Below are 19,249 nucleotides of genomic sequence, written 5' to 3'. Positions count from 1 at the left end.
TCATGGTTTCACTTTTTGATGAAAGTAATGCCTTCGAGCAATGAAGGGACAGGAAATCACATCGGCAAATAGTATCCCAACAGTGTCTTTGCTTAATAAAACTCTGACACAAAATCTGGCAGCTGCATTTCCACTGAGATCTATTCTTCCTATTTTACAACTGGGGTGTCAAGCCTCCTGGAGCACTCCCAACAGTGGAAAATGGTGCATTTTCTGTGCGACTCCAAGGTTTTCTTTAGGCATTTCATCATCTTAGAATGGCGCTTTGCATCCTCAAATCTTATCCTTATCATCATTGATCCTGTGTTCTTAAAATGCCAAGCTGGCCCTCGGTTCCTCTGAAGGGGAATGACCCCAGTGCCACAGGGGAATGAGGACGATCGAGATGATTCCTTAAAGGCCTACCTCATTCAGGGCCAGCATCCACAGGCAACACAAAGCCTAGTCTCACAATGCCACAGAGGGGACGGCTGGGGCTGTTTGCTCTGTCTGAGCAGCTTGCTGACCGTCAGCAGCATTCCAGCAAAATTCCTCTGTGCTCAGCAAGCGTGTGGTGAGGCCGGAAATAAACAGGGGACTTGATCATGCCACTCTGACATTGTCTGTTGGGCACCCACTGAGCCCGCTAATACCTCCTGAACCGTGGGCACTGACAAGAGGGAAGGTACAGACGGTGAGAGATCCAAACAGCAGTGCCAGGCCAGCACCATCATTACGATTGGAATAAATTTTTCCCAAGGTTTACGTACCAGTGCCCTGTTATCCTGGGCAAAAAAAAACCCCATGGAAAACTGAACTCAGACCCTTGGTGTAACGGCCCCCCAACTTGAAAAGGTGAGTACAAGACTAACTTCCTGCTGTCCGATCGTAAACCATGTTATCACTCTCAGTTTACCTTAGACCAGTGGTGTTAGATAAGCAATTTTTAACTGTCACTGTTTATAACATTTAAAACACTAAAATGAGTCCATGGGGGTCGTACCTTCAACCCTAAGTACCGGCATGCTGTTTCTACTCTAGTAAATGCAATAAGTGAATATCATTGGTTAAACTATACATATTTTCCAGTCATGTTGCCTGAGCGATCATTTTGTGTGATATTAGGATACAAATGATTGTCAATATTTATGCCAAAAGCTGTACCTTCAGTGGGAAAGTAATTTTGTGGGAGTTTCCAGTGTGGCTCAACAGGTAAAGAAGCTTATCTGAGAGCATGTCAAGTTCTGTGATTACGGGTTCAAGTCTGTGCCATCTCCCTACCCAAGATAGTGGTACCTAATTATCTGAGCATCGCCGAGGGGATGGTAGGATGAGCTGGCCGGGACTGTCTCAGCTCTGAGCAACACGGCACCCCCTGCAGCTTCCTGGGGATTGGCAGATATATGATGAGGTCACTGGAGGACGAGGCTGCCCTCTGATTGGCACTAAATCTCTGGCATGGAGCTGGGTAGTGGTGCCGTGTGACTCAAAGGAGTCTGCCTGCGGTTTCTCATTCTCCCCTGAGACAGGTCGCTGGGTTTGTAGCTTTGGGTTGTGATTGGAAAAACACATAACAGTGAGCATAACAAAAATAGAGAAATCTAAACTGAAATCTGGTCATCTCCAGAACTATGACACCGTCTTAAAGGTGAGAAACCTAATGTGGGGGCATTTGAACAATATAAATTCAGGCACTGATTTCTGCTCTTGATTATAAAGTCAGCTGGTCTTGTAAAGTTGCTTAGAGAATGAAGTGACCTTAATATAAACTTTGGACCCATTTGATCATCTCCAAATTGCACGCAAAAAATGAATATGATTTTAAAAAAAAGTTTGATTAAATTGTCTGCTTGATAGGTGTGAAATGAAGTGATTATCATCTTTTCACACACTGTAATAGCAAAAAACAAGAGCACAGAAACAGTGTAGCACAGTAGACTTTGTTTTGCAAATGAATAGCGGAGGCATATGTGTACATTGTAATCCACACAACACACTCTAATAATTCTCTTATTATTATCTTTATTATTATCTTTTTGTGGATGTGACTAGTCCTGTCTGTCTCTCAGTAAAATGCACTTAACAGGATGTGTATTAACAGCAGTAGAGGCAGGAGAGACGAGGTGAGTGAAATTAAAGAACTGGGGAAATTTTCCAATTTATTCTGAAGCATATTTATGTATTTATGTTTTCACATTTGTGGTGAGGTTATCTGGTATTTTTTATTTGTCCTTTTTTCAGTGCATGGCTGTCCGCTACAGCATATTAGAAAGGTGGCTATTAAAAGAAAAATAAGTGAAGCAAATATCCGGCACAATAATTCTACCATTTCTGTTCAATTTTTTTCCCAGAAATGTGCTTTTCTTCCACTGAAAGTTCCACAAACTCCACTACAGAAAGTGCTTATTGTTCATCCCACTACCTACGCTGACTTGGAAGGGTATTGAAATTTTGTAACACACACTCTGTCTGAAATCCTTTGGTACATCTGGTCATGGAACCACAACAGATTTTTAACGATTTTCCCTCTTTCCCGTTCCTGCTCCTCAGATTTCTACTTGCTTGTTGTGGGCTTTCCCTGACCCCCTGTTGCCTGGGAGACCGGGTGGTATTGAGCACCCCCCTACACACACACATCCCACCACCACCTACACACACTCAAGTGTTCACACACATGGCCACTGACGGGCAGTCAGAGCACAGAACCCTACATCACACTAATATTCATCTCCATCACACACTTCATTAACAAGGACCCAGAGCCCTCCTCGCCTTCCTGTTTAACGCACTGCAAAAATATGACTGTAAAATACCTTTTAATCTGCCAGTATTAGAGGTGAAACTTCAGTTAATGTCATCAAGATAAAAAAGCAAACAATTTATTATCTTCCTTTTTAACATCACGGACATTTCTTGGTTTTCAAAATGTCTTTCCTGGTTTATGAGGATTATGTTGTTTTTCAGTAATTTCCAAGACAGAAATTGATTACTCAATTTTTCTGTTCATTCCGTCTCTGTCCTCAAAACAGTCCTTAAAATAGATAAGACAGTCTTGGGGAAACTAAAAAGAACTTGTGGACTGTGAAGCAAACTGTTCAGACCTTTACCTTCAAGGGAGTGATCTGCTGAATTGTAACTGGTTATATAGTGAGAACCCCTGATTACTCAAATTGCCTCTCAGACGTTCTTTTCTTATGCCTCGGAATTTAATAATCTCTCATAAACAAGAGAGATCTCTCTCTTTGCATCTCTCTCTACAGGGTTAAATCCCCAGTGCACTGTTTCATCTGATGCACACACCTTCAAAATCCTTACCACTGACCAAGGATCTTCAAATCAACAGGAGCAATGTCATGCAATCGTTTTGTCCTGCACTGCACAATTTCAGTCCTAGGAGACTAAAGCTCATAATGTTTTATCCCCGTGGCTCCATAGGTTGACAGTAACCTCCAGAAACCTATGAGCATCTTTGAGGAGAAAGACATTATTCCTAATCCCTGGAGAGTGCTGTTCATTGGTCAAAGACCCTGGTGTCCTTGTGAGCAGTGGATAAATGTCATCACGGTTTTTCTCAGTATACTACATATGCAGGTATAAATGTTCATATAAAAATACAACGAAGAAAATATACATATTCTAAGGTAAGTGCTAGTGTTACTAAAATGCCCTGAATTATCTATGTTTGTTTCATAATGAACTAATAAGGTTTCCAAATACTGCCAATTTGTACTTAGAGATTATTATTTTATCATTTACCACGAGGTGGCGCCAAAGGCTTCGGAGCGATGCAGGGACTGCCTTATTTATATTATTTAACGCTAGCATCCTTTCTCTCAAGCCAAACGTGTTTTGCCAACTTGCCACTTTTCCAGATGTGTCATTTATCACGTGTAATTCCAGCATAGGCTACTTTAATCCCACAATAAACTCATGCAAGGGAAGGAGCACGTCACTAATCGTGAGTGCGGTAGCTAGAGGCTTACTAAACCAACAAGAGAACTCATTGCGGAACCTTTCTAGGATAATCAAGTTTTTAATGGTTTTGCGTTATGTATTCTCCGGGCTGAAATCTTCCATGTTGTTGCTCATCTTGCGAATACCCAAGTTTCTAGGTCTAGTTTATCTTTCTTTTCAGACGTTTGCCAGTGTTTTCTCTCAGTGGGTCTCTCACTCGCGCAGTCTCTGGTGGGAGGGTGTGGTGCTTTAACTAAACTCGCTTGATATGCTCTGAACTTTGCCTGAAAAGGAGTAACAAACATACAGCACAGAAAAAAACAGACAGGCGTCACATCGACTTGCAATACACTGAGAGACAGAGCAAAGGTGAAGAGGGAGAGTTCTGGGGTTTTTTATTCAGACGTTCAAAACTCCTTTCCTAAGCCAAGTGCAGGACGATAAAGAGCACTGCTTATACAGAGGTGTACTGCACTCGGGAGCGAAGAATAAGACTAGAACTATTCACACTTCTTTGACTGGCAGGTAAGAAGTTTGGCTTTTGCTTGCTAACATTAAAAGAGTATTCTGTAGGGAAGCTCGTGTTGATTAGGAAGAAGGCTTAAAAATGTCATGTATTACTCCCTGCCAAACTAACCATAATTGTGAGTTTTTAATATGAATCTTCTGTTACTGCCTGCAAGTATTAGGTAGAACAATGTTTTACAAGTTTTGATTGGTGAGTAATAAAATTAATTGGAATCAATTTTTCATAAATGCAAAAATATGGCCTGTGATTATGTTGCTGGATTTTGGAGCTCTTGCCTTTAGAAAGGGAGAGAATATAAAACTCTAGTGCCCTCCAAGCACTGTTAAAACAGCTCTTCAGCAGCTACAATTATCCTGTAAATAGCTCAATGCTCCATTTGATTTCATTCAGAAGGGTGGAATAGGCTCAGCTCAGTTGTAATTAAATTAATTTCAATTCAGTAAAGATGGGCCTGCCTCACATGTGCTCTCATTAGCATGAAAGAGGTGGAACTGAGCAGTATGACAGAGAAACGTGCAGATATGCTGAAATCCCAAAGCCCGCTGCTTTGCTGCACATTGAATTGTCTACAGTGTGAAATGATTCCTTCGCAGTAGCTGCTTGTCTTCACTGCCTGTGATAGAGGAAGATCAATCGAGGAAACTGTGTGGGTGTCCCTGGAAAACGGGGCAAGTGTTATTATTCAAGACAGCACTAGTGCTGGAAAAATAAGGCTTTCTGATCTGGGAAGAACAAAATTGGAAGAGTATATACACACCAGAAGTGTTAAAGAAATGATCCAGTTTCTTATGAACCAATAGGAAATATAAAGAGACACTTCCTGCCATCAACTGTGAAATTTCTTCTGTCCTCTCTGTGCACTACTGACATTTGCACAAGGTGAAAGTCATTAATAATGGCACATTATTTTTGAAAGTTGTCAATTATCCTTTTTCTTTTTTCTTTTCTCCTGCAAATTCAATTTGAAACATTTTACAGTAAATGACTTATTTATGTCCTTTTTTAATCAAGGTGTGTAATTCAAATATAGAAGGCTAATTTGGTCAAGGAGAATCTGTGCTACCACAAGTGGATCCCTTGACGATATCTACACGGATTTCAGTACTCCAGCAGTTCTGTTACAATGTGAAGCTTTCTGATTGCTTTAATTCTGACAGGCATTAGTTGACAGTCTTTTTAAACATAATTTCATTGTGAAACCAGACAAACTTAGAGCTGAATGGAATGAAATGGGAACTGGTGTCCTGTCCAAGGTGTACCCTGCCTTGTGCCCATTGCTTGCCAGGACAGGCTCCGGCTCCCCCGTCAGCCCGTATTTCACAAAGCAGTTAGAAAATGGAGGGAAGTAAACCGAATCAACACATTTTCAGCTGCAGAAGAATCTCCTTAAAAAAAACAAACAGAGACAAGGCTGGACTTTATTTGTAAATTAATCTAGCGTTGAGGTTTAGATATGAGTCATCTTCTGAGCCCCCTCTGTGTTCCTGCGCTGTTCCAGATCTTGAACTGATCTAGAAAAGTATCTAGAAAAAAAAAGTCCCAGCGGGTTCTGGTCTTCGAAATGTTTTCTCTTGTGAAGATGAGATAGTGGGGGACAGTGGAGCAGCTGTGAGCGCTTCTGTTGCCCCACCTCGGCAGGCTGGACCAATGAGACCCTCCAAAGGAGCTGAGTTCCAGGAATCCACGTGCTGACTAGGGCTTATCAGCATCAGCAATACACAGTCCAGTACAAGCTGCACACAGCTCTGCCTTGCAGCTCCTTCAAAACCACTCTGGGACAAATGAAGCAGACAGTCAGCTTCCCCTAGCTTTTGCTGAGAAATAATGTTCTGGAGCAGCTTTGGTGTCAGCAGCAGATGCTGGACATACACTGGTCAGGCTCTGTTCTGGGTCTGCATGTGGGAGCAGACTGCATGGATCGGTGCTGCTGTTTCTTTTAGGTACATGAGAAGAATTGGCATCTTCCAGCCTGATCTTTTCAGATCTCAGCAACTAAACAAGGCCAGGCCTGGTCCGTACTGAAGTGGGAGACCCCCTGGTAAAACTCAGCAGCTGTTGGAAGCGTTGGTGAACCAGATTCTGGACCAGAATTTCCAAACCAGAGCCCCAGAACAGTGACCAGGGACACTGTGCTGTAAGAGGTGATGTCCTTTGGATGAGACAGTAATCCAAGGCCCTGCCTGCTTTTTGTTCTGTGGTCGCATTTGGAAGAGTATGGGTGTTAACCCCACTGCCATGTCTAAATTCCACTCTGGGTTTGCACAATGTCCTCCCTAAAATTCACACTTTATTCAACCGGTGAAGCCATTTCTTACTTCACCCGGTTTGCTGTGCAGTGGGATGGCTGGAGCATAACAGCTGTCACAGGTGGGGGATGAACTTCAGTATTAGATATCCCCTCCACTACCAATATGTAGCCCCCACCTGGATGATGTGACAGCAGCCAGAGTGCACCAGTTCTCTCCCCACACACCAGCTTTCAGTGGGGAGGAGAGCGGAGTGATGAAGCCAGTTCAGATATGGGGATTATTAGGAGGCCATGATTGGTAAAAGCCAAAGGGATATTTGGTCAGGACACCAGGGTAATACCCCTACACGTTTCGAGAATAGTCTGAGGATTTTTAATGGCCATAGAGTGTCAGGACCTCAGTTTCACGTCTCATCCAAATGACGGCACATTTTTTACAGTATAGTGTCCCCATCGCTGAATTGGGGCATTAGCACCCTCACAAACTGGAGAGTGAGCGCCCCCTACTGGTCCTACTAGCACCTGTTCCAGCAGCAACCTTCGCTTTCCCAGGAGGTCTTCCATCCAGGTATTGGCCACCTTCTGAGCCTCAGTGGGCTGCCAGTTATGAGTTTTTGTGATGCACAGGGTGAAGGTGCAAAGGCCAGGAATTTTCTGTAATAGGTCTATGATCATACCAGGAAGTAGCACCAAATTCTGAGTAAGGTGATGAGAAGTCTCGATGTTATCAGAGTGGCGTGCCAGGAATCCAGGCAAAAGGTAGTGTTCTTGTCAAGAGCTATAAAGCATGGATAAGCCTGCAGTTTTACAAGACTGACAGGAATGTCTGACACACTCAATGAGGCACGAGGTGTGACCAGTGTGACAGAACTTTCAACTTTGTCATGCCTGCATTTGTGACAGGTGCATGTTTTTCACATGAGCCTATCCCATCAAGCAACATATGCAAGACAGGATACACTCTGGACTGGATGCCAGTCCAGTGCAGGATTCCCAGAATCCAAGTAACCTACCAGTAACCTACTAGCCTACCAGAAATGCTAACCACTGCATCACTGTGCTGCCCACTGCCCAGGTTAGAATTTGGAATTTTTGAGTCAGGTGCTTTGTATTTAAGAAGCTTATCGGGAATATTTATTGCTGGGTATTGATCAATAAGCTCATTAAAGCTTAAATGGATTTGAAAATGTGCTGTTTCAGCAAGAGATAATCAATAATAAGTCTGCGTGCTTATCTAAAATCTCATGTTCGCCATTACCAGAAATAAGATACTTCCTGGTTGATTTCCTGAATTCAGTCATGCTGTGGCTTAGTAAGGATTACTAAAAAATGTGAAAAAAATAGCTGTATCTTTAATATACCTGAGACCTCTGTTGTTCCTAAGCAGCTTAAACTGCAATAGGGGATGTCCTTTTTCAACCATGATGTATCCTTTTTTGATACTGATCTTGTGTTAGTTTGCAGTGCTTTTAAAATGAGCAAATCGAAGTGGTCCCATCCATTATCAGACAATTTTTTGTTTTTGAATCCATTTTCCCTTGATAAACAGAGACCTTGAGCCTGTGTTTCATTTGATTTTCATGCAGTAGGCTGTAAGCTTACAGCGGTGTAGTTGGTATTTTTATTGTCAGGTAATAAACGAATTAGCTGGTGCTCCTTATACTTTCACTTCAGGGTCCTAGGAGCTGATGAATAACACAGCAGACATAAGAGTCACAAGAGAATGACCCTTTGAAAAGCAGCACAGAACTCTGTTGTATGCCCATTGCTCTTACACACAATATGATCAAAATTAGTTTCTGGTTCTGGCACAGACAGAAGATGTGAATTGGCCTGATCACCTTTATTATTTTCGACATGTAAAAAATAATTCCCGTTAAATCACAAGACACCATGTACTGTACATGCATACTAACTTACTTTTTCTTTTGGACAGAAGCAGTCAACAGACTCGGCTGCAGGTCAACAGGTTCAGTCGTCCTGGAATGGGGAAGAAGAATAGGCATTGACTATTTCTGAGCATCAACTGCCCAAGATTGTACCAGGAGACTCAGAAGCAAGGACACCAATGGAGAGCAATCCCAAGAGATGGATGATGAGAAACCTGTCTCCCAGACTTGGGGTGACAGAACAAACAACACAAGATCAGTTGGAAAGCTCTCTAGAAAACGGTTGTGGTATGCAGTCAGATGCAAACAGCTACTCCTGGGAGCATATCCTAGTGAATTGGTCCCAGCCCTCGGTAACAGTCACACCAGGCCAAGAGGAGAGGATGGGGGAAGTGGTGGTACATGCAAGACAGGTCTCAGTAGTGGAAGAGAAGGACGACTGGAATTCGGAGAGCCCAGAGAGTCCAGGAAGTCCACAGACTGGTTTCTATTCCTTTGAAGACACCACTCAAGAAGCAGAAAAAACTGAAGCTTGGATGTCTTCTCCTCAGAGGGAAGCCAAGCTTGCCACCTTAAGGGTAGAAAATGGCTTCAAGCTGCGGGCATATCATGAAGAGCAGAAGCCAGACAAACTCTTTGCTGAGGAGAATGGAGACGCCCGCTACAGGATAACTGATGGTGATGGCCCCCTGGAAGATCAGGAACTGGAGTACGAGAGGCTGCAGATCATCCGCAGCCAGGCACCAAAGAAGAGCTCCACCTTCAATGAACAGTGGAACACTCTACAGATACAAGATACAACCAAGTCACCCAGTAGACTCATGGAAGGTTTTGCACTCCACTATAACACACCCAGTGAGCAGTCCTCTCACATGGTAGAGTCTGAGAGTATTGACACTAAGCAGATCGACTTCAGTGCAGCACGTCAGCAATTCCTCATGATGGAAAGGTCCAACCAGAATCCTTTTCTCCAAAGCCCTCAGCAATTACAGACCCCAAAGTTGCAAGCATTTCCTCACATGGAAGAAAGGACCACCTTTGCTGTGAAAGTAAATCAAGGTGATGAAATGGAGGAAAAGCCTGCCCTACCCCAAAAACAATACTTTGAGAAAGACACACCCGTGGATGAGGTGTTCACCAGCAAAAGGGTCACCGTATCTTTGGTGGCGGACAGCAGTAATGGCAGTAAGAGGCAAAATATCTGCTTTGATGATCTCGATTCTGGATTAGGAGAGCTATCTTTGGACCTGGGTGGGGGCTATGCCAGTGATAGCAGTACTTCCCATGAGGTTCTAGTATCCAAGACCCCAACAAAGACAGAGACTCCCATCGAACGGGAGATCCGTATTGCCCAGGAGAGAGAGGAGAATCTTCGGCGGGAACGAGGGATCTTGCGTTCTGACAGCAAGGAGATAGTGCAGATCAAGACCAAGCCTTTTCTCTCCCAAGACTGTCAGACCTCTTCCCCCACAGTGGGCAAGACCAAGGAGAAAGCCCGAGTGAGTTTTTTCATTCAGCGAGAGATTGAGAGAGAGATTCGCCGAGAGGAGGACCTGCTACATGAGGGCAAGGTTGCAGGGCTGTATGATCGAGGAACGCCTCAGGAACTGGAGGAGAGAAAGAGAGTGTTTGAGCTGAAACCTGATGAGGTGCCAGTGATGCCTATCAGGATGAGCCTTTCTGGTAAGCTTGTAGATGCCACAAAGTCCAAATCAGGTACAGAAGACGGAAGGCTCACTCCAGAAGTTGCACTAATAATTGAAGACAAAGACAACGTAGACACAGAAGGTTTCATACCTCCTTGTTGCCCACATAGACATCCTGATGAGAATGACTATGTTCTCAAAGCTCGCGAGAAAGATTCCCCAGTCAAACCTCAAAAAGAAAGGTTGGGCAGTGAAGAGAACAAGTACAGAGTGCAGCACGAAATCAAACATTCGCTGCTCTCCAGGGGAGATCAACTACCCAACCCTGAAGCTGGAGTTGGTGACAAGGACGTTGGGCTAAAGACATCCGCAGTTTCCAAGATGCATACGACAGCTGAGAAGTCTCCAGACATCAGTGTAACTAAGGTTTTAGCGCCTTTGGTGGTAGGTGATGATCAAGCCCAGTTGATAACAGTCAAGGACTCTGTGCAGTTCACCTTGCCCAGAGATCATTTGGGGCCCAGCTCAGTCAAAGAGTCATTATGCATAACAATGCCGAACAATCCATTATCTTCAACTCCTGTCAGAGATTCTTTTGGAAGAATGTCTCTTGAACATTCAGTGAATGATTCACTAAGATATCCATTGGTCCAAGGGTTGACAGGCATTCCTACAGCCACGGACATTCAGGACTTCAGTGAGGTCCATGATCCAAAACGTCCCTGGCACAGCCAGCATGAGAAGTTCCAGATGAAGACTCGCAAGCTCCAGACTCCAGAGGCCATACGGCTGGAGATTGAGGAGGACCTGAAACGAGAGCTGGAGCTCCGCAGGCTGAGGGAGGGAACTGGGCTTTCTTCCTCTCGGGATGGGGACTTGAATGGTTTGGATAGGACATCTCCTGTAATTGTCTCACCCACGGCAGAACAGAGCAAAGAAAGTAGCCCACTTCTCTTGCAGTACAGGAAACTGACAGCTTCTGACCAAGTGGCACCAGAGCCTGGTCCTGCACCTGCTGTTGAGAGGTATAAAGGAGCCACATTGCCTCACTTGTGGGGTCTGGATGCCGTAGACCATGCAAAGCCAAAGGTCACTCCACTCAAGCTAGGTAAGGTACATGCCATGATATCTATCTAGCTAATATACCTACAATATAACTGAACAGAATACTTGACGAAATGTCCATAATACGATTGGGTGATCCCTGCAGCATTGCTGCTCCTGCTTTTAATAAAGAATCCATTAGCTGCTCAGATATCTGGTGAGATTTTGTTCAGTGAATCAGTCGTTGGAGTAAAAGCCATATTTTCTGATATAATTCATGTGATGCAGGGCCACAGTCGATCAAACAAGCAAGCAAATACTAATAAAGAAGGAACTAGTTTTACCACTTAATACATTTCTTTCGAGAAACAACTGGAAGAGAACCTCAGATTAATTAGCTACTAGTAAGCAAACGAGCTAAAAAGAGGCCACATGGCCGCCTGTCAGTTGCAATGTATGTCCACATGATTTACACAACTTTACTTGCAGGACACCTGAGCCTAAGCATACTTTGCTAGTTAAATGACCAAAAATATATTAATTCTACTCATTTACTCATTTAAGGTCTAATTAAAAAATAGACCTACCAGACAAATGCAGATTTTTAAAAGTAGTGCAGGATGGAAACATCCTCAGGCTTCTTCAGGTTTATAATTTAAAATGGAAGGTTGGTTGAGGTTTTGATATAGTCCAGGTCTTAGGTAGGATCATGGAATCTTCATAACCTACTGTAGTGCATTTAGAGCATTATTTTAATATGTTCAACCCTAACTCAAATCCCTAAATGTAACTGTGCATTTATAATTCAGTGTACCCAAGTGTAAAATACTGGTCCCTGTGCCAACAACAACACCTCAGATCTTAGTTAGTGTCCATCTATAATTATTCACGCAATAGAATGGGAAAAGTGCAGTAAATCCATTAATAATTAGATATTGGCACTGGGTTTACTCATATTAAAACAATTTGCTGTAATTTAAGTGTGAAAATTTTAAAAACCTTTTAAAATAACACAAATTTAAAGTTCCATCTCAATGTCACCTGACAGATCTTGTTGGCATTTGACTAGATTTCAGTAACCTCCTTCAGAATTCAAAATGATCACCGATAGAGATATATTCAGCCTTTAGCCTAACAAAATGAAGATGAAATTCACAGAATTCCTCTGATAATCGTTGCCATTTTTCAATGCATTTTTCCATGAATGTGACATATTACAAGCTGGGTGTCTGAAAGCAGTGTTACATATGTACTTACTATATAAAGTAGGTGAGACATTAATCCAGTTAAAAAGTAGTCAAATACGATGCATTCAATTACATTGAAGGACTGTGAGACAACCTGTTCTTTGGACTGATTGTTACACAGTTCCACCAGATAATGGCTGCAGGCTCAGAGTTCTGAGCAAAGGATTGGAAGATTCAGTACTTGACAACTTGTCTTGCCACAATGGCCGTAGACTATCTTCTGCTGAGTTTTCTTCGCACTGGACCTTCCTCTGGTCAGTCTACATTCCCAGCCTGGTGGACTACACAGCTGTCCCTTCCTAAACTATTACCACTGAAAATTTGTCAGCCAGTTTTGCAAGAGTTGTTGCAAGAATTTAATTTGCATAGATTTACTATGAACGTCTACTTTAACATTTTTTAACCAGTGTTTAGCATGCTTTGCTAAAATCTTATGTGCTTACTGTAGAATACCACAACAGACTCATTATACTTTGGCAGTTCAGAGCTCACTGCATTCCAATACACTAGCTCAGCACTCCTCTCAATTGTCTGCTATTTTAATGGCCACATCCTGACAGAGTGTTCTCTTAAATCACTGAGTTAGCAGAACTCCTGTTTGTGATAATCATTCGTTCTGGGAGTAGGAGGGTGGAATAGTTAACTTAATTAGTGTATCTGAACTTTGTTCGTGCCTTACAAACTCCCTGACTGAAAATAGGACCTGGACTTCAGTTAATGATTGAAGAAAAATATTTTCTTCAGCATGAACGCAGACTTGTTTTAAATGAGTAAAAATGCAGGGTTAGGCCAAATGGTTATATGCACTGCCATTTTCGTCTTTTCAGAACAATGTATTCCTTTTCCTGTTTTAGAAGTATTGACTTTTTTTTGTAGTGTCATAGAAGTGGTGTTAGTGGGGATTTTTTGCTATTGAGTAACAGTGACATCTGCTGGCAAGAAATATTTCTTACCACTGTTGAAAAATATATATTCAATAGCCAACATTACAGGAACTGTTTAGCTGTAGTTTTAGGATTTACTGGACTCCATATAATATCATTAGCAATTTCTATCACAAAGGTTCTTTGGGAGGCAATCTTTTTATATGTCACCACAAAGAATTGTCTTTTTTATATGTAACACTTTAATCTGTTTTTTTTGTCAATGTGTGCATCAATGATACATTTTGTATATGGCTGATTCACCAAAGCCGTGTCATATGATCTAATAGAAAAACTGATTGAACTGGAAGCCAAAAAAATGCTGACCTGCCAGGTCTATAGGCCTAAACATAACAGCAACAAGTGTTATACCGGTAAGGAAGTCAGCCCTCGAAAATCTAAGCCAAAATATTTGTCACAGGACAGCGGATAAAGGGATTCTGCTGTCTCCTCAAGGTTTTGCATACAGCTTCCTTTTCCTCCAGGTTGTCATTTTTTTTAAACAAGCACGCCTGCCTTCTTTCATCCTCAGCTACAAGCACACTCAATCAACACCAAACAGCTGCAGACCCCAACTCCCGTGGTTCTGTTTTTAAAGGCGGGGACGTCGATGTCATTGTACAAAAGCTGCTGTTTGATCCTTCTTGTTCTGCGTTTGCTCATTAGCGTCTGTGCATTTTCAGACAATCCAGAGACAACGACCCCACCTCTGGCCTCTCCCCGATTTGCTCCACGTGCGCCCCTGTTAAGCATGGTAACAGCCCAGCCCTGGGGATCCCCGCGGCCCCAGGCCCCCTCTTCCCCCCGTGAGCCCCCAGTGATGGATCCAAACGGCCGGTGTGAGCCCAGTACCCTTAAAGGGCTGACGGAGACGCTGCTGGAGAACTTCGAGGAGCGGAGGATCAAACAGAGGCTGGAGGAGAACGCAGTGAGTCGGAGGGTGGGGTTGTCCGGTGTGAAGGTAATGTGTGTGAATGCAGGACAGAAAACTGGGGGGTGCTGTTTTTTTGCCCGCCCCCTTTCTACTGGTTTTAATTACATCTGAGCTCTCTTACTGGGTTGAATAACTGGGAATAAGAATTCAGTTACTGAATAAAAAAACAACAGCCGTAAACAGGGCTGTGCATGTTTTAGCACTGTATATAAAGGCTTATGCTTCATCTCATAATCATGCAGAAGCTGATAAAGCACAAGGTCTTGGCAGCAATAACTAAGAAATTACAACATTCTGAATGAAACTGAACAAAACAGATTTTTTCTTAAAGACTAAAATCATCACATTATTATTATTAACTTCAAGCAGCTCCATTCAACAAAAGAGATGACACATGAGCTGGTATGGAAATAGCAAATGATGGAGATAATCAGCTGCACAATCCTGAGTGGTGTCTCCGCTGGAATGATGTTTGAATCTGACTGGAGAGAGTGACTGATTCCTCTACCTCTGGGGGCCGTAGCAGAGATGCCTGTAGCGGCTTATTTAATGATATGAAAAATGCAGGAAAGCACAGGAAAGCTTTGTGCAACTAAAGATCAAAGTATATGAACATTTCAAAACGGCCATGCCAGATTCACTATAGTAAAGCAAATCTGCCGTATCTGCTTCATATTTACCTCAGTTTCTTAAAACTAAACTGTTCTCCCATTTATAGTGGAGTTTGTAATGAAAGTTAGGGAGGGATGACAACAGCCAAGTTCAGTAAAAACCATGCCGTCAGTAATTCATTATCATCCCAAAAACCTAAAACATTATGAATACTACACACTATCCCCTTCTCTACCTCTTTCTGCACCCCATCTCTACCTCTGCAGCTGCCCCTTGGGCATTCCTCCCTCTGGCCAGGAAGTCAGCCATCAGCCAAGTGTGTTAAGCCACATTTTTGACTAAAATACCCTTTCAGCGCACTAAACGCTTGGATGTTGTCAAGTCTAGTGAACCTACATTTCAAACTGTAAGAGTACTCTGATTATCCTGGAATATGTTTGACCACGCTCCTGTCTAGTCTAGCTGAACAGTTGTTTATAAAGTCGATTTCCTGATGTATATTGAATCGGACTTCTCTACTAGACTTCTCATTTTGCTTTTCTCTCCCCAGTACGCTGGCATTCAGCCCAGTGATGATGTGAACAATGAGGTGAGGAGCGTTTCCCAAATTGTCCGAATCCAAGCGCAGGCGCTGCCAAGTAGCCCTCTGTGATTCTGGTTCACTTTAGGAAGGATTAGGACATTAGTCATTGGGGACACTGGAGTGAAGTATTATTTCAAATAAATGAAAGTCATGCTCGTAAAACATGATTGGATGCTTTTAAATTGGAGCATTTAAATGGGATTCAAAGGTTTGAATCCTGCGAAACAGCTCCATAGAATGAGCTGCTGCACACTGAAATGTATGCATCCTTCTGCAGCAAATTAAGCTTTTTTTTTGCTTTGCCTTTCCCACTTGAAACAGTGAGCATTAGTACCAAAGAGTTTTCTCAGTGGAAATTGCCACTGAGGTACATTATGGGATTAAAGAGGCAGTGTGAGATCATTCATACACACCTGTGTTTAGGGGAACTATAGTGTGTGCAGAAGCCCTGAACAGGCTGAACACCAAATGTCATTATAGTAGACAGTAGGCACTATGCCCACTTGTCTCTCTCTGGGTGGTACTTGGAATGCCAGTAAGACAACTCAGTTGCCCGAACTTCTGTCTCCATTTTGCTTGGCAGGTCCTGGAGGCCACACGTGTGACACGTCACAAGAACACCCGCGCCCTGCTCTGGGAAGCGGGCATGTATACCAACACCGCTGCCGACTGAAGGGGAGAAGGCAGGCTGGCGTTAGTCAGGGGTGAGCTACACTGGCAAAGCCTTTTTTTTTGAGGAAGGGAGAAGGGAGGGAGAGGTTTTAATCTCTCTTCCCCAGCTACCATGACCGAGTCCCTCCTAACAGCACAACCAGTGGAAAAATTGCCTCATCTCTTGGTCACCGGAGAACATGCAAAAACGGAAAGAGCCGAGGGAGAATGGTCCTACTGATTGGTTAATATCCCACTGCTACCCCCTTTACTTCCGCCACCACATTCTCATGCTTTTTACAGTGTCTCCCAATCCTGCTGTGATTTCCGGCTTACTGGTGTCAGCCAGGCACAACTGCAGATGCGCAGTGGGATAGGGCAGCAGGATTGTGCAACGTGCTTTTACGAACTGGCCCGAGGAGAAAACTGTTTCAGAGCTTTCGGGGAGAGGCTGCTGCTATGACTTCTGGAGGAAAACATGTGTCAATTGAAGCAGAGGAAGTGACAAATAAACTTGGAGGCTCTCAGAGCTCTCTCGGGGAAAGGTCAGTGATGAGACAGTGGCTGCCTACATTGCATTGAATTTCCTACTGAGCTGGGCTTGTCATGGTCAGCTCTCACTACCTGAAAAGAGCGTATTGACATGTCTTGATCTGCTAGTTCAAGCAATGTCAGTTTGTAGTTAGTGCCTTCAGCTGTGGTCCCAGTCTTCCTTAACAGTGAAACTGAAAAAACACCTTGAATCAATGTGCCTTCATTTGGAACGGATTTCTACAAAATTAAGAAACTGAACATCATTAAATATCACTCTTTTTTACATTTGCACATCTGAATGTGTGGCAATAACACACTTTCATACCAATACATTCCATATTAATCAAATTTTAACCTTTTCATAAGTGATGCTCCAGATCATTCTGATCAGATTTAAACAGCTGGTTTTAAGTGTAATTTAGAGCTGTGCAGTCAAAAAGAGATACTTTGTAATCCAAACACATGTGATATGCAAGAAATGTTGCATTATAGAAGGGGGAGTAGGTCACAAGCATCAGTACAAACATATATGTGTATATCACAGTAAAAGATCAAGTGCCAAAGCAGAGAGTTTTAACACATATGAGCCTGTACTGCCTTCTTCCCTAGAACAATATAGCAATGAATTGTTTATGTATATATAAAATGATACATTTTGAAGAATACAGAATGATTGCAGATGCATGTTATTGAAAGCTTTGTAGTTTGATGTTTGCATAGAAAGTTTCTGAAAATTGCAAATTAGATTTGCAGATGGACATGATTTTCTGCTTTTGCATCAAATGCTGCCTATACCTGTGTAGAATCCTTAAATATTTTATGGTTAATAGTTTGGATTAAGAAACATGCTGTGCGCAGGTCATTATATTTAGTCATGAAAAATTGAACACTTCAATTTTCCCATCATAATGAACAATTCAAGGGTTTTACTAAGACAAAACTTTTCTTTCTGGAACCAGGCTTAAATGAAAAAAGTATTTGGAAAGAAAATGGGTTTGCTATTTTCTCCTGATTGGTCTTACAGCTGTTGATATAAGAATGTTGATGTCACTGTCAGAAAGCAGCAGTGAAAACATTAAAATGTGAACAAATTGTAATGCTCTTATTAGTAAATAGTTGTGTAAATAGGATGTCACAATAACACAATTTAACCTTAAAACAAAGTATGGCAGGTATATCCTTGAAAGAAACATGCTGTGTGTTTATAAGGTCAGCTGATGTGACTAAAGACATTCTCAAGATGCAGACTGATGTACTTCCGATTCTCAAAACATTGACACATTTTTATTTCTAGTTGACTTGCAAAGTTTACTAGTAAAACTTTGGATAGGCTCAGAAAATAAAGAAATTCTATATTTCAGGGACTCTATTTTTTATCTGCTTGGTAATCGTTTTCGTTTTAGATATATAGCATGCATAACCTTTCTATAATCCTACAGTCATATTGTGTCTAAAAAATATTTCCAATGCTTCTGATTTGTAATTAATAAATTATTGGAATCGATCTGTGTCCTTAAACTTTCCTCTGCAGTGTGTACAGTGTTATAATTTAAATGGGCTAAGTATCAGACCCCCTCCTTTCACACTGATTGACGTCTCTTATTTCACAGCAGTGCACACTTCAGTCTGTTCTTACATGCTGTACTCCCTGTTCGTCACTAAGGTACAGCAAAATCCGATGACATACAGTACTAGCTGGGATGTGGTTCTCTGTGTATGGATTCATTATCAGCTTTAAATGAATAAATGCTGTTATGGCCTTCTGAAAGTTTGCTGTTGTAAATCCATTGTGATAGCAGCCTTAAATCGTGTTCAGGCTGGCACTGAAACTGGAAACCAGGCCAAAGCAAAACTGGAGCAGAACCATGCAGAACCTGTGCCCATAAATGTTCGTGATGGTGCTCCAGAACTCAGATCATTTTAATCACTGGTGAAATTAATCTGAACACCTCTGCAAAGAATCCACATACGATAACAATACAAACAAAATCTGCTGGAAGCGAAGTCTCATTCCTTTTATGTCATGTTTCTGATGATTTATTTTCCAGGTTACTCTTCGGTGCTTCCTAATTGGATTCTCTAGAGTATGTTAATGTTAAGAGGAGGTGAATTTACTGTGCTAGCATTACTTTTCTGTCAACACTGGCTTGCAGAATGGCTAAAACCACTTACTTGGCTGAGCAACAGGAGACAACATGAAAGGTCCTATTAATTGTGTGGATGCTTGAATGTATAATGGGACTCTTGGCACCTATTTTTCCATATCTTCTCTTCCCTTTCTCCATACAAGAGTCCTACGGTGTAATTCTGACCTCGAACGCTTTTCAGCTACAACCTGCTAATGCCACCAGTTACCTGCTAATTCTCCAACATTAAGGGCTCTTCAAAATATTCATATTTCAGGCCACTCTTGTAGTTTTAGGATGGGTGCTGGTACAGAGCACAAACTCCTTACTATCAGTGTTGTTCTAAGGAC

The 19,249-nt window shown here is 42.3% G+C and overlaps 1 protein-coding gene across 5 annotated transcripts; it reads left to right on the top strand.

Annotated features, from left to right (window-relative positions):
- Positions 1-631: 631 nt before the first annotated feature.
- Positions 632-18,277, top strand: misp (mitotic spindle positioning). 5 transcript variants are annotated; one of them, XM_069186044.1, is made up of 6 exons: positions 632-834; positions 3,415-3,620; positions 8,647-11,353; positions 14,143-14,420; positions 15,556-15,594; positions 16,172-18,277. In XM_069186044.1, the coding sequence occupies exons 3-6, from the start codon at positions 8,779-8,781 to the stop codon at positions 16,259-16,261; spliced, it is 2,982 nt and encodes a 993-aa protein (XP_069042145.1). In that variant the 5' UTR covers positions 632-834; positions 3,415-3,620; positions 8,647-8,778; the 3' UTR covers positions 16,262-18,277. The 5 variants fall into 5 exon arrangements, with proteins under 5 accessions (XP_069042145.1, XP_069042144.1, XP_069042143.1 ...); XM_069186043.1 differs by lacking the exons at positions 632-834; positions 3,415-3,620 and adding an exon at positions 3,915-4,458 and having other exon boundaries at positions 8,650-11,353; XM_069186042.1 differs by lacking the exons at positions 632-834; positions 3,415-3,620 and adding an exon at positions 3,915-4,458.
- The last annotated feature ends 972 nt before the right edge of the window (positions 18,278-19,249 follow it).

The sequence above is a fragment of the Lepisosteus oculatus genome, chromosome 29 (assembly GCF_040954835.1).
Source record: "Lepisosteus oculatus isolate fLepOcu1 chromosome 29, fLepOcu1.hap2, whole genome shotgun sequence".
NCBI classification, from domain to species: domain Eukaryota; kingdom Metazoa; phylum Chordata; class Actinopteri; order Semionotiformes; family Lepisosteidae; genus Lepisosteus; species Lepisosteus oculatus.
This window is presented reverse-complemented; position numbering and strand designations above follow the sequence as displayed.